This window comes from Salvia splendens, chromosome 2, assembly GCF_004379255.2.
Source record: "Salvia splendens isolate huo1 chromosome 2, SspV2, whole genome shotgun sequence".
In the NCBI taxonomy this organism is placed as follows: domain Eukaryota; kingdom Viridiplantae; phylum Streptophyta; class Magnoliopsida; order Lamiales; family Lamiaceae; genus Salvia; species Salvia splendens.
This window is the reverse complement of record NC_056033.1, coordinates 7,889,410-7,902,302: the sequence shown is the minus strand read 5'-3', so window position 1 is coordinate 7,902,302 and position 12,893 is coordinate 7,889,410. Positions and strand designations below refer to the sequence as shown.

The following is a 12,893-nucleotide window of genomic DNA, read 5'->3' as shown; positions in this document are numbered from 1 at the left end:
TGTGGCTTTACCTCATGATGATATGCATGCTAGTCCTAATAGGGGGAATGCTGTTGTGCCTGCTCAGAACTTGTTGAACAGTCCTTCTGGAATCCAAAATGCTATTGATGCCTCTACTTTGAACAATTATGTGCTAGCTAGGGATAGATCCAGAAGGGTGAATGTGAATAAACCTGTTAGGTATGTAGGATTGATTGCTCTAATAAACTTGGCTTTCAATGTACATGAATCTGATGGGGATGAGCCTCAAACCTATAAGCAGGCTACAAAGTCTAAGTTTTGGGATAAGTGGCATCATGCAATGATTGAGGAAATGAATTCTTTGAAAGTAAATCTGACCTGGATCCTTGTACCTCTGCCTCTTGGTGCCTCTGTTGTTGACTGTAGATGGTTGTATAAGCTAAAGAATGAGGTGGAGGGGCTGAGGTATAAGGCCAGATTGGTGGTTAAAGGATTTACTCAACAAGAGGGGGTAGATTATACTGAAATATTTGCTCATGTTGTTAAGTTTACTACTGTGAGGTTAATGCTTTCATTGTGTGCTCATTTTGATTGGGAATTAAAGCAAATGGATGTTAAAACTGCCTTCTTGCATGGTGATCTTGATAAACCCATATACATGAGACAGCCTGAAGGTTTTGTAGATCCAAAGTTTCCTAATCATGTGTGTTTGCTGAAAAAGGCTCTATATGGTCTAAAACAGTCTCCTAGGCAGTGGAACATTAAGTTTAATACTTGTATGCACAATTTGGGCTTTGTGAGAAGTACTTTTGATGCTTGCTTGTATGTGAAGAACCTTGGTACTGTTCCTGTGTTTCTATTGTTGTATGTTGATGACATGCTGATCATGGGTCCTTGTTTGAAAACCATAAGTGCTGTGCAAGCTGCTTTGAGCAAGAATTTTGACATGAAAGACTTAGGGGATGCTCAGAAAATTCTGGGAATTAATATTTTCAGGGATAGAAAGAATTATACTCTTGTTTTGCATCAAGAACCCTATGTGTACAAAATTCTGAAAAAATTTAACATGTATGATGCTAAGCCTGCTTCTGTGCCCTTAGCTGCTCATTTTGTGTTGAGTAAAGACCTTTGCCCTCAAACTGATCTTGAAATCAATTCCATGAAGAAAGTTCCCTATGCTAATGCTATTGGATCTGTTATGTACTTAATGGTCAGTACTAGACCTGATATTGCTTATGATGTTTCATGCTTGAGTAGATATATGTCTAATCCTGGTCCTGTGCATTGGGAAGCTTTGAAATGGTTGTTGAGATACTTGAAGCATACTGCAAAGTATGGTCTGTGCTATTCTAAGTGTGAAGAAGGTGTTAAACTTGCTGGATATGTTGATTCTAATTATGCTAATGACAGGGATAAGAGGAAGTCCACCACTTCCTATGTTTTTACTGTGTGTAGGTCTTGTATTAGCTGGAAATCACAACTGCAGCATATAGTGGCTCTGTCTACTACTGAGTCTGAATACATAACTATCACTGAAGCCATGAAAGAAGCTGTGTGGCTAAAGGGAGTACTTTCTGAACTGAATTTTGTGAAAACTCCTCCTGTTGTGTTTTCTGATTCTCAATCTGCTATACAACTGTGTAAAAATCCTGTTTTCCATGATAGAACTAAGCACATTGATGTAAGATTTCATTACATTAGGGATATTGTAGAAAAAGGTGAAGTTTTTCTTTCTAAAGTGCACACAGATAAGAACCCAGCTGACATGGGTACTAAAGGCTTACCTCTTGAAAAGTTAATTTTCTGTATTAAGTTTTTGCATTTTGATTTTGGTTAAATTGCATGTCCCGGGGGAAAAAAGACCTCAGTTACCTAATCCACTGTGGTAAGGGTGATGGGTGACTTGAGGCAACAAGTCCTCTTAGACTAATGGGTCTTCAACCCTCTGGTGTCTAGAGGCAACTTGGTGGTTCCCAAAAATGTCAGTGAACTTTGTTCTTTGGGGCTGAGGGGGCTACCATGTAGGCTGTGATGAATTTACACCTTAGCCGTGTGGTGCAAGCTGGTTTCCCATAATGAAGTCCAAGGTGGAGCATGTTGAATATTTGGTGGACTCTCATTTGGGCTGGTTTTAGTCTCTGGCCCATGCATTGCTGATTTGGGCATGGCCCAAGACTCATGACTTCCACTCCAGATACAGCCACGTGTTCTCCCACTCGGATCATGGCTCTCAGCCGTCGGATTGTAGGGTGTGCTTGTTATGTGTGTGAGTCTCCTGATTCTCTATCTCATTCAATACTCTACACTCTCTTTCTTCGGATATCTCTCTCTCTCTCAGAGTTCTTCGACTCTTCTTCTTCTTCCCTTCTTCTCCGACGATTCTCTGGTGATTCTGTGTGATCTTGCACGGTTGAAAGTGCTTCAGATCTTGCTACAGTAATAGAGGAAGCAACTATTTCGGTTGCTGGAGTTGGGTGGGAACTAGGGTTTCTGTTTGGAGTGTTTCTGTGCGAGGTTGTTCTCGAACGGTGTAGATCTGAGGTGTAGGAGTCTGTTAGGCTTAGAATCTGGAATGTGAGGTCAATCACCGGCAGATTCAGCTGTGCTCCTTTGGATCTGTGTTCTGGAGAATAGGCTTGTATCATCGGCGGGTGGCTGAGCCGTTGATTGTTGTTTTCTTTGTGATTTCGTTCGGCATCCTGCCTTTATTGTACCAGATCCGTTTGGATCTATTACCTTGTGATACTAACAAGGTTTTGTTGAGTGTGCAGGGTTATTGATGCTTGTCTTGAATTGATTAAGCACAAGGACTTAGTCTGTAATAGCTATTGTGTATCTTGACTGTAATAGCTAGATCTTTTGTACATATCAGTCGCTTGGTTGATGGTTTGACTGAGCCATCTTGTAACAAGACCAAAGAGGTCTCGGTAAATAGTGAATCCGGAATTCGTCTGATCCCTACAAGGCCCCTTCATCAAACTCAATTAGACTCCCAACACCAAGTAATAGCTACTGCCCAAATGAAGAGAGCTCATGTTGGAATTTATAACAAAGAAATAGAGAACTTAGCTTAGTGCTAGAAGCTGTTCGACGAGGGGCTCGACCTTGCGGAGGAGGCGAGCAGCAGGGAGCAGCGACAACGGCAAGGACAGCCACTGGACGCCAGCTCAACGGAGGCAGCGATGCCGCCGAGGAGGAACCTGCCGCCGCGAGGGAGAGGAGACGGAAGCAGCTGAGGCGGCGCAGGATTCGACCGCCTCTGATCCGACAGAGATCGGAGGATGGTTACGGAGTCGCCAAGGGAGAGAGAAGGCCCGGCGGAGCTCCGGCGATTCGACAGGGCGGCACGAATTCGCCGAAGAAAGAGAGGCGTGAGGGAGAAGAAGAAGAGAGGCGCCAATGTTTCTTCATTTGCAATTAGATATTTGAGAAAAATAAAAGAAGAAGAAGAGAGAGTGATTTACCGATGGAGGAAAAAGGGTGGCGGAGCTCTCCACTTTGGATTTTAATTGGGCCACTTTTTTTTAAAGTATGGGCTATAGTTAATTAAGTCAAGGAATGGGCAGGATTTGATGATTTTTTGGTAATGTGACCTCAAAATGTGTTGGGCCAGGTTAAGAAGGTGGGCTGAAAATTTAGGCCTAAGAACTGTAGTAGTATTATAATTGGGCCAGAATTTATTGAGTTGGTCTGAGTCAATTAATTTAATTGAGACTTGGACTTCTTAAGTAAATTAAGACAAAATGGTTTGCGAATGGAAATTATTAAAAGTTGAGTATTGGGAACTTAACTAAATAAAGTCGCGAGTAAATAGTTTCATTTTCGAATGGGAAAATTCTTGAGAATCTTCGGCGGCCTTAAGAAGAATTCAAAGAAAAGATTTAGAAGGGGATTTTCCAAGAATCCATAATTTATTAAGTAGGTACCCAAGTATTTATTTTAAAGATAATAGAATTTCTCTGGATTTAGTTAAAGTGGATAAATAAATCCTACAACTTAGTGAAGCCCGAGAAAGGACTAGAGATCCTATGAGACAAGGATAAAGATATAGGCGCTATGTCATAGGGTGCACGCATTCTTTCTAAGGAGAAATAGTTCAAGTACTAATTAGCGTGCTACGCTATTTATTTTTCAAAGGAAATTTTGCCTAAGGGCAGAGCGAGGCCAACACGAGTAATTAAATTGATGAATAAGCATATCAGGTGAGCATTCTTTCTTAAACGTGATTTTAATATGAAGATGTGAATATTTTCTAAATAGGTTTGTCATGTCATGCTTTGATTTTACGATTACCTATCTGCTTGGCTATGCCAATCATGTTAAATCGAATTCGGGTCCCAGTATGGCCGCAAACCCTACTCGGACTAGTGTACACATATGGGGACCGTGTGCTAGCTTTCGAGTTGGCCGGTCCAGTGACCGTCGTGGAATGTGGCCGCATTCTCGGTTCACATACTTCAGATATGATATCTATGTTTATGTGATTGCGCAATCAATTTTACGAAATGAATGGAATTTAGTGACTCGGGCCTTTTTAAATAAAACCCTGTGTTCACTCAACTATGGCTGACAAATTAAATAGAACTGTTTTTGGCACTGTGCTCACTGAGTATATCAAGTACTCAGCCCTGCATGTTTCTTTTCTAACGTGCAGCTTGAACGTGATTGAGGCGACGAAGGTGTTGGGAAGAGGCCGTTAATAAGTAGTTAGGTAGCTCAAAGTAGTATGTCTTCATACATACTATTTTGTCTTGGAACCTTCCGCTGCATTTAAATGTTGTCATTAGAAAACTATGAATTTGGTTTCGATACTCTGATTATGACTTGACTTTGTACTCATTCGCCTTCGAGACTATTCCCTCGAGTTAATTATTTCTTTTATGATGAGTTCATGATATATGAGATTATTTTAGTTGCGAAATAGCTATGCTCACTGGTACTAGGGAGTTGTGGTCGTGACATATATTTTGACCATGCTAATTAATTTTAATTATGTAATTATTGATGTTGATAATATTTTTTCTCTAAGAAGAATATGGAATAAAATAGTCAAAATCTTTAAAATATTAGACCGTCTAACTTTTTTATCACTTGATTAAGTTTTAAATGTAAATCCATATGATTCGGTAATTTGCTCTATTTTTGGCAGAATACCAAAGCAAGTTGGGAATCTCTCTTCTCTGACGGTGCTAAACCTTGAAAATAATTGTTTGACAGGTATGTACTATCTAAATTGAAATATCCAATGCATTTTTCTCTCTATTTCACGTTGCTTGAGGCGTTTCTTTTTTACGCGGAGTTTAAGAAATTAGTGTTTAGTGAGTTAAATAAAGATAAAATAAAATAGATAAGAGAATACAGTAAGAAAGAGTAAAGTAAAAGAAAGAATAAATTAGGTAAGATTACATGTTTTGTTTTTAACAAAAGAAATTATTCAAATAACTTGATACAATCCAAAATAGAATAAAACTCAAGTAATTTGGGACGGAAAGAATACTATTTTTGAAATACTAATAGCCACATCTCAGTGTCAACTGTCAAAGCATAAAAGTAGTTAATAATTAATCTAATTGAAATATGCAATGCATTTTATTTAGTTAACAAATTGGCAATCAAGTATTCGTCACTTTTCAGTATGGAGACATAAAAGTAGTCAACCATGGGCTTCACCGGATCATCTTTTTTGTCATTAATAGTGACACTCCACATTCTTTTGTAGCTCAATTACTCTCCGCGTTTACATTTTCATAAATAGTTTTTCTTAAATTATTTCGATGTGACATTTTTGGTTAATTCAAAATACAGTATATAAATTCTTCACAAAAAAAATAAAATAAAAATTTTGATAAAACTTTAATAGTTTCCATTTATGCATGGCAGGCGAATTACGAAAAGAGCTTTCGAGTTTGACATCTCTAACAATAATCCGTGCGTTCAAGAATTCCTTATATCCCACCCGCCATCTTCAAAATGTCAACCTTGCAATTGCTAAGCCTTTCATGTCATCGGCACTCTTCCTTCTGACATGGGTGGGGCTTACACTTCCCAATCTCTACAAAACAACCGCCTCACCGGCCCCATCCCTACCTCTATCAACAACGCTTCTCTCTTCCAAGTCTTAATCTTGCAATCAAACTCATTCTCCGCCCCCATCCCCACTTTCGCTAACCTAAACCTCCTATCCATGTTTGTCCTCAGTGACAAACAATCCATTAAGAGCTCTACTCATGATATGCAGTTTCTCACTTCACTCACCAATTCTCCATATCTCAACATTATTGATATATCAAACAATCCATTAAGAGGTGTTCTTCCTAATTCCATTGGGAATTTGTCACAATCTCTTGAGCTTTTCCGTGCGTATGGAACTGGTATTAGAGGTTCCATTCCTTCCCAGATCGGAAACTTGATCAATTTGACAGCCTTAAACTTAAGAGACAATCAGTTGAATGGATCAATTCCTTCAACAATAGGAAATTTGAAGAAACTCGGGGGATTATTCCTTGCTCACAATCAATTGCAAGGATCTATCCCAATTGATCTTTGCATGATGAGTAGTTTGGCAGAGCAACAACCAGCTGAAAGGTCCAATACCGGAATGCTTGGGTGAAATGCAACCGCTAAGAAAGATTGATTTTGGATCAAACAAGTTGAATTTCACCATACCTTCCAATTTCTGGGATCTCAAAGACCTACTTGATCTCAACTTGTCCTCGAACTATTTGAGCGGTCAGATGTCACCTCAAATCGGAAATCTGAAGGTGATCAACCAAATGGATTTGTCCTTAAATCTACTTTCCCGGTGATATTCCCAGCTCGATTGATGGCTGCCAATCATTAGCACCCTAACTTTGGAGGATCCATTCCTCAATCATTGGGAAATATGAAAGGCTTGACAACACTGGATTTATCTAATTACAGTTTTTTTCTGGATTGATACCCAAATCTTTACAAGATCTCAGATTCTTGGAGCATTTCAACGTGTCTTACAACAAATTGGAAGGGGAAATTCCGAACACGAACCATTTTGCTAACTTTACTCCTCTATCGTTTGTTCACAACTCTGCTCTTTGAGGAGCAGCAAGATTTGAAGTGCCGCCTTGTGTAGAAGTTGAAGAAGGATCAAAATCGAAGAGTGTTGCTCGACTAATGAAGTACATTTTGCCTCCTCTAGTTTCAGCTATCGTCGTAGTGGTAATTGTAGTGTTACTCATAAGACGATGGAAGCATTTCAAAGTAACAATTCCAGTGGATACTTCATTAGGTAATCCTTGGAGAAAAATCTCATACATTGAACTCTCACAAGCAATGGATTCCTTTAGCGAGGCGAATATGCTTGGGAGAGGAAGCTTTGGTTCTGTATTTAGAGGGGTGCTTAAAGATGGACTGAGTATTGCTGTGAAGGTGTTCAATTTAGAGTTAAAAGGCGGTAGCAAGAGCTTCGAAGTTGAAAGTAGAATATTGAGCAATATTCGACACAGAAACTTATTTCGAGTAATTGGTTGTTGTACCAACATGGAATTCAAAGGGTTGATTCTTGAATTCATGCCGAATGGAAGCTTAGAGAAATGGTTATACTCGGACAACTATTTTGTAGATATTCTACTGTTGTTGAATATCTCGATAGATGTTGCGTTAGCTCTGGAGTATCTTCATCATGGCTATACATTCCCAGTTGTGCATTGCAATATAAAGCCAAGCAATGTGTTGCTCGATGAGAACATGGCTGCTCGTGTTGCTGATTTTGATATTTCGAAGCTTTTTGAGGAAGGGGAGGCTATGGTTCAAACTAAAACCTTGGATACTATTGGTTATGCAGCACCAGGTAATGGTTAGACTTTTTTGAACATTTTTATTTTCTTCACTCTATAATGCATTCTCATTTGATTTGGTTATTTGATACTGAATTAGAGTATGGATCAGAAGGGAAAGTATCGACGAGTGCTGATGTATACTATACAGTTTTGGAATATTATTATTGGAGATGTTTACAAGAAAGAAGCCTACGGATGATATGTTTGATGGGGAAATGAGTTTGAAAGGATGGGTGAGTGAAGCAATAGAAGCGGATACAATCGATCAAGTGTTGGCCATTTCGTTGTAGAAAAGGAATGTGTAACATCTGTTTTTGAATTGGGGATGAAATGTTTAGCTATTTTACCAAATGAAAGAATGGATATGAGTCAAGTGGTAGGCAATTTGCAAAAAATAAAAGCCGAAGTGGTGGCAGGCCAAACCCAAAGGGGTAGACAACATGCCATTACCATTATAATCCAATTTGAAAATTTATATATACTCATTTTTCTTTGACCTTGGCTACATTGTGGAGAAGTGTACATTACCAATTTGAATCTTCATGATGTCTTACCGATTGGACCAAAGAGATGTGTTCACACATAAATAGAGACATGCATAATACTTAGTCATTTTCTTTGACTTTGGCTACAGGCCACATTGTTGAAAATGATACTAATATGTGAAAGATAATGATTCCATATATTCATACAACTTAGAAGGATGAATATTACACTAACTACATATTCAAATATTGATACACAAAACAAATAACTAACTCAAAAACAATGGTATTCTATTCTGGTGTTTTGCTATTGATTTCAAACTACTTTTGCCTCTGTTTCTCCAATTCCCTCACCACTGATCAATCCTCTCTCATTGCCTTCAAAAGCTTCTCTACCAATTCCACCTCCCTCAACAACTGGTCTACTCAAACACCCATCTGCCAATGGATCGGCGTCTCCTGCGGCGCCAAACACCGCCGCGTCACAGCTCTAAACCTCCCCGGCCTCGCCCTCCAAGGAACCATCGCCCCACACCTCGGAAACCTAACGTTTCTCCGAGTTTTAAACATCCCTTCCAACAATTTCACGGGCGTCTTACCAACTGAGCTGTCCAAACTGCGCCGCCTAGAATATATAAACGTTGGCACCAACAACCTCACCGGGGAAATACCGCCGTGGCTCGGAGGCTTGTTCGAACTCCGGAGTATGTACCTCCATAGCAATAGATTCTCCGGCGGAATCCCTTCTTCTTTGTTCATCAATAATTCAAGGCTTGAGGTGTTGGATTTGGAAAACAATCAGTTGATCAGAGGGCCAATACCGAATGCTATCTTCAACGTTTCTTCGCTGTTATCGATCAATTTGGCGCGTAATAAGCTATCCGGAAATCTCCCGATCAATATGTGCAGTAATACTCCTAAACTTAGAAATTTCAGTGTTGGTGGGAATGCACTTTCTGGTGAAATTCCAAGAAATATAGGTCAATGCAGAGAGCTTGAGATTCTGGAATTGCAAGCTAATTATTTCAATGGCCATATTCCAACTGAAATCGGATTTTTGAGTAAGCTCAAATATTTATTACTATGGCAAAACGAATTCAAAGGTAAGATATTATTACTCAATTTATACTTCATGAAATGAATTATCTCTATATATAGTTTTTTTATATGAACTATTTTGATGAATTAGGTAGCATTCCGGGGCAAGTAATTGGGAACCTCACATCACTGATATGGCTGAATCTCCAGTCTAATAACTTCACAGGTATGTTTCCCAATTCAGAAAAATATGCTTTTATTAGTCAAAAATATTTTTTGATTCAAGTGTTAGCATAGTCGAGATTTGTTTTCAAATTAAGGAGGTCATGTGATAAAATATTAGGGTAATTTGATGATGCAGGTAGCATACCAAAGCAAGCTTGGAACCTCCCTTCTCTGACTTTTCTAGCCCTTGATTCTAATAACTTGACAGGTATGTTCTAAAAATTACTCATAATTTTTGTTGAATATATATATTTGGATCATATTGTGCCATTATATAAATTCATCATCATTCAACTTGTGTGATATCTAAAGCATAGTATTAATTTATTTTATTGACTGCATAATGCAGGTAGCGTACCTGAGGAATTTGGGAACCTAGCTTCCCTGAAAAGTCTAAGTCTTTCTACTAATGATTTGAATGGTACCTATGTTCTAAAAATCTATGTCTCATGTTTATTAGTACTAGTATAATTTAATTGTTTGAAAATTTTTAATTTAATGGCTTGGTTTGATAAAAACAGGTAGTATACCAATGGAACTTGGAAACCTCACTTCCCTCACATATTTACAGCTTGGTGCAAATCGCTTGACTGGTATTGTTGTTATATTCCTATCTTTGTTTTTCCTAAAAATCGAGAAGATTATGTCATTATTCCTATAAATTTGACAGATGAATCCTTTCAACTATGACAGGCAAAATACCTGAAGAGCTTTCTCATTTGCCATTCCTTAGTAACCTCATTCTTACAGATAATTTGTTATTTGGAACCATCCCACCTGGCTTCTTCAACATATCAACCTTGCAACAAATAGACCTTTCTTACAATGAGTTTTCTGGTACTCTTCCTTCAAACATCGGCCTCACACTTTTCAATCTTGAACAACTTGCTTTACAAAATAACAGTTTCAGCGGCCCCATTCCAACCTCTATCAACAATGCTTCCCAGCTCAATTACTTGAACTTGCAAGACAATTCATTCACCGGATACATTCCAAACTTCTCGAGTTTACGTCTCTTAACTCGAATATTGCTCGCTCAAAATAATCTGACAGGAGCTAAATCCCCAACTCAAGAGCTGGAATTTCTTGACTCTTTAACTAATTCTCAGTCTCTCAACCTTATTCATGTGGCTGGAAATCCACTCAGTGGTGTTCTCCCTACTTCCATTGGAAATCTATCTAAATCCCTTGAGTTTTTTTCTGCATTTCGGACGAGTATGGGAGGTGTCATTCCTTCTGAGATTGGAAACTTGACAGGTTTGGTGAATTTGAACTTGAATGATAATCAGTTGAGTGGATCAATTCCAACAACACTGGGAAATTTGAAGAAACTCGGGAGATTAGTCCTTGCTAATAATCAGTTGGAAGGACATATCCCGATTAGTCTTTGCCGGATGACTAGTCTCTCGGAAGTGTACTTGATAAACAATGAGATCGAGGGCTCAATACCAGAATGTTTGGGTGAAATACAGTCGCTAAGACGGATTGAGTTTGCATCAAACAAGTTGAATTCCAACCTACCTTCCACTTTCTGGGATCTCAAAGACCTTGTCTTTCTAAACTTGTCCTCAAACTATTTGGGAGGTCAAATCTCACCACAGATTGAAAAATTTAAGGCCATCTACCAAATGGATTTTTCCTCTAATCTATTTTCCGGTGATATTCCCAGCACAATCGATGGTTGTGAATCGTTAGAGTATCTAACTTTATCGAACAACAACTTTGGAGGATTCATCCCTCAGTCACTGGGAAACATCAAAGGCTTGTTGTTAGTGGATTTAACTAACAACAGTCTTTCTGGAGTGATACCTAAATCTTTACAAGACCTCAGATTCTTGGAATATCTTAATGTGTCTTACAACAGATTGGAAGGGGAGATTCCAAATGGAGGTGTTTTTGCTAATTTTACAGCTGAATCATTTCTTCACAACTCTGATATGTGTGGTGCACCAAGATTTGAAGTACCACCTTGCTTAGATGTTGATGGAGGATCGAGATCAAAGAGCCCTACTCGTTTAGTGAAGTATATTCTACCCCCTCTTGTTTCAGCTATGGTTGTAGTGATCATTGTGGTTTTTCTTATAAGACGGCAGAAGCATGTAAAACTACCAGTTCCAGTTGATACTTGGGTAGGTGTTGCTTGGAGAGTAACTTCATACAATGAGCTTTTGCGGGGAACGGATTCCTTTAGTGGGGCGAATCTACTCGGAAGAGGAAGCTTTGGTTCGGTTTTCAAAGGAGCATTTTCTGATGGGATGAATTTTGCAGTGAAGGTGTTCAATGTAGAGTTAGAAGGAGCTAACAAGAGTTTTGAAACAGAAAGTGGAATACTTAGCACCATTAGACACAGGAACTTAGTTCGAGTAATTGGTTGTTGTACCAATATGGAATTCAAAGGGTTGATTCTTGAATTCATGCCAAACGGAAGCCTTGAGAAATGGTTATACTCGGATAACTATTCAGTAGATATCCTACAGTTGTTGAATATCTCAATAGATGTTGCGTTGGCTCTGGAATATCTTCACCATGGCAGCACATTCCCAGTTGTGCATTGTGATATAAAGCCAAGCAATGTGTTGCTCGATGAAGACATGACCGCTCGTGTTGCTGATTTTGGTATTGCGAAGCTTTTTGAGGACGGAGAGGCTATGGTTCAAACTAAAACCTTGGCTACGGTTGGTTATGCAGCACCAGGTAATATTTTTGAAATTTTATTATAATTTATGTGTTGTCATATGAACTGATTGCTTGGTAATGATGAACTATGATTACAATTAGAGTATGGATCGGAAGGGAAAGTATCGACGAGTGCCGATGTATACAGTTTTGGAATATTGCTGTTGGAGATGTTCACAAGAAAGGAGCCGAGAGATGATATGTTCAATGAGGAGATGAGCTTGAAGGAGTGGGTAAGTGGAGCATTAGAAGCAAATGCCATCAATCAAGTATTGGCCCCTGCTTTGCTATCATCAGAAGAAGACGGTCATTTCAGCATGAAGTATAATTGGATGGTATCAGTATTTGAATTGGCAATGAAATGTTTAGCCATTTTACCAAATGAAAGGATCAACATGATCCAAGTAGCAGCCACTCTGAAGAAGATCAAGGCAAAAGTTGTAAGAAGAGTGACCATAAGGGGTCAGGAACATGCAATTACCGTTACTTGAGACGACGGCTTCGTATATTAGTCACACATACTTCATCTATATTGTCATTTGTAAAACACTTTTTAATTAAAGACACTGTTGTCTAGTTGAGAAAAGGTCTACTAGTATTTCTTACGGTGTGTTTCAATTATAGAAAATTATCAAATTTCAATTATAAAATCGTGAATTTGGTAAAATTATTAGTGGATACCAAAATTGGGAGT

General features: G+C 38.7%; 3 protein-coding genes across 3 annotated transcripts; all 3 read left to right on the top strand.

The window, feature by feature from the left end:
• The first annotated feature begins 5,986 nt into the window (after nt 1-5,986).
• On the top strand, nt 5,987-6,571 carry LOC121772514 (probable LRR receptor-like serine/threonine-protein kinase At3g47570). Its single transcript, XM_042169646.1, has one exon. The coding sequence runs from the start codon at nt 5,987-5,989 to the stop codon at nt 6,569-6,571; it is 585 nt and encodes a 194-aa protein (XP_042025580.1).
• Nucleotides 6,572-7,269: 698 nt separating this feature from the next.
• LOC121772505 (receptor kinase-like protein Xa21) lies at nt 7,270-7,994 on the top strand. The gene is made up of 2 exons (XM_042169637.1): nt 7,270-7,786; nt 7,873-7,994. Exons 1-2 carry the CDS (start codon nt 7,270-7,272, stop codon nt 7,992-7,994), a joined length of 639 nt encoding a protein of 212 aa, XP_042025571.1.
• Nucleotides 7,995-8,496: 502 nt separating this feature from the next.
• On the top strand, nt 8,497-12,849 carry LOC121786695 (putative receptor-like protein kinase At3g47110). Its single transcript, XM_042185326.1, has 7 exons — nt 8,497-9,363; nt 9,450-9,524; nt 9,660-9,731; nt 9,873-9,944; nt 10,045-10,116; nt 10,217-12,217; nt 12,302-12,849. The coding sequence occupies exons 1-7, from the start codon at nt 8,544-8,546 to the stop codon at nt 12,688-12,690; spliced, it is 3,501 nt and encodes a 1,166-aa protein (XP_042041260.1). The 5' UTR covers nt 8,497-8,543; the 3' UTR covers nt 12,691-12,849.
• The last annotated feature ends 44 nt before the right edge of the window (nt 12,850-12,893 follow it).

What these genes read in the sequence shown, in the direction of transcription:
- LOC121772514 (XM_042169646.1), top strand. Translation starts at nt 5,987, where the DNA reads ATGGGTGGGGCTTACACTTCCCAATCTCTACAAAACAACCGCCTCACC.
- LOC121772505 (XM_042169637.1), top strand. Translation starts at nt 7,270, where the DNA reads ATGGATTCCTTTAGCGAGGCGAATATGCTTGGGAGAGGAAGCTTTGGT. An exon ending in TATTGGTTATGCAGCACCAG is followed by an intron (nt 7,787 to 7,872) that starts GTAATGGTTAGA and finishes ATACTGAATTAG; the next exon opens with AGTATGGATCAGAAGGGAAA.
- LOC121786695 (XM_042185326.1), top strand. Translation starts at nt 8,544, where the DNA reads ATGGTATTCTATTCTGGTGTTTTGCTATTGATTTCAAACTACTTTTGC. An exon ending in TGATTCTAATAACTTGACAG is followed by an intron (nt 9,732 to 9,872) that starts GTATGTTCTAAA and finishes TGCATAATGCAG; the next exon opens with GTAGCGTACCTGAGGAATTT. An exon ending in GGTTGGTTATGCAGCACCAG is followed by an intron (nt 12,218 to 12,301) that starts GTAATATTTTTG and finishes GATTACAATTAG; the next exon opens with AGTATGGATCGGAAGGGAAA.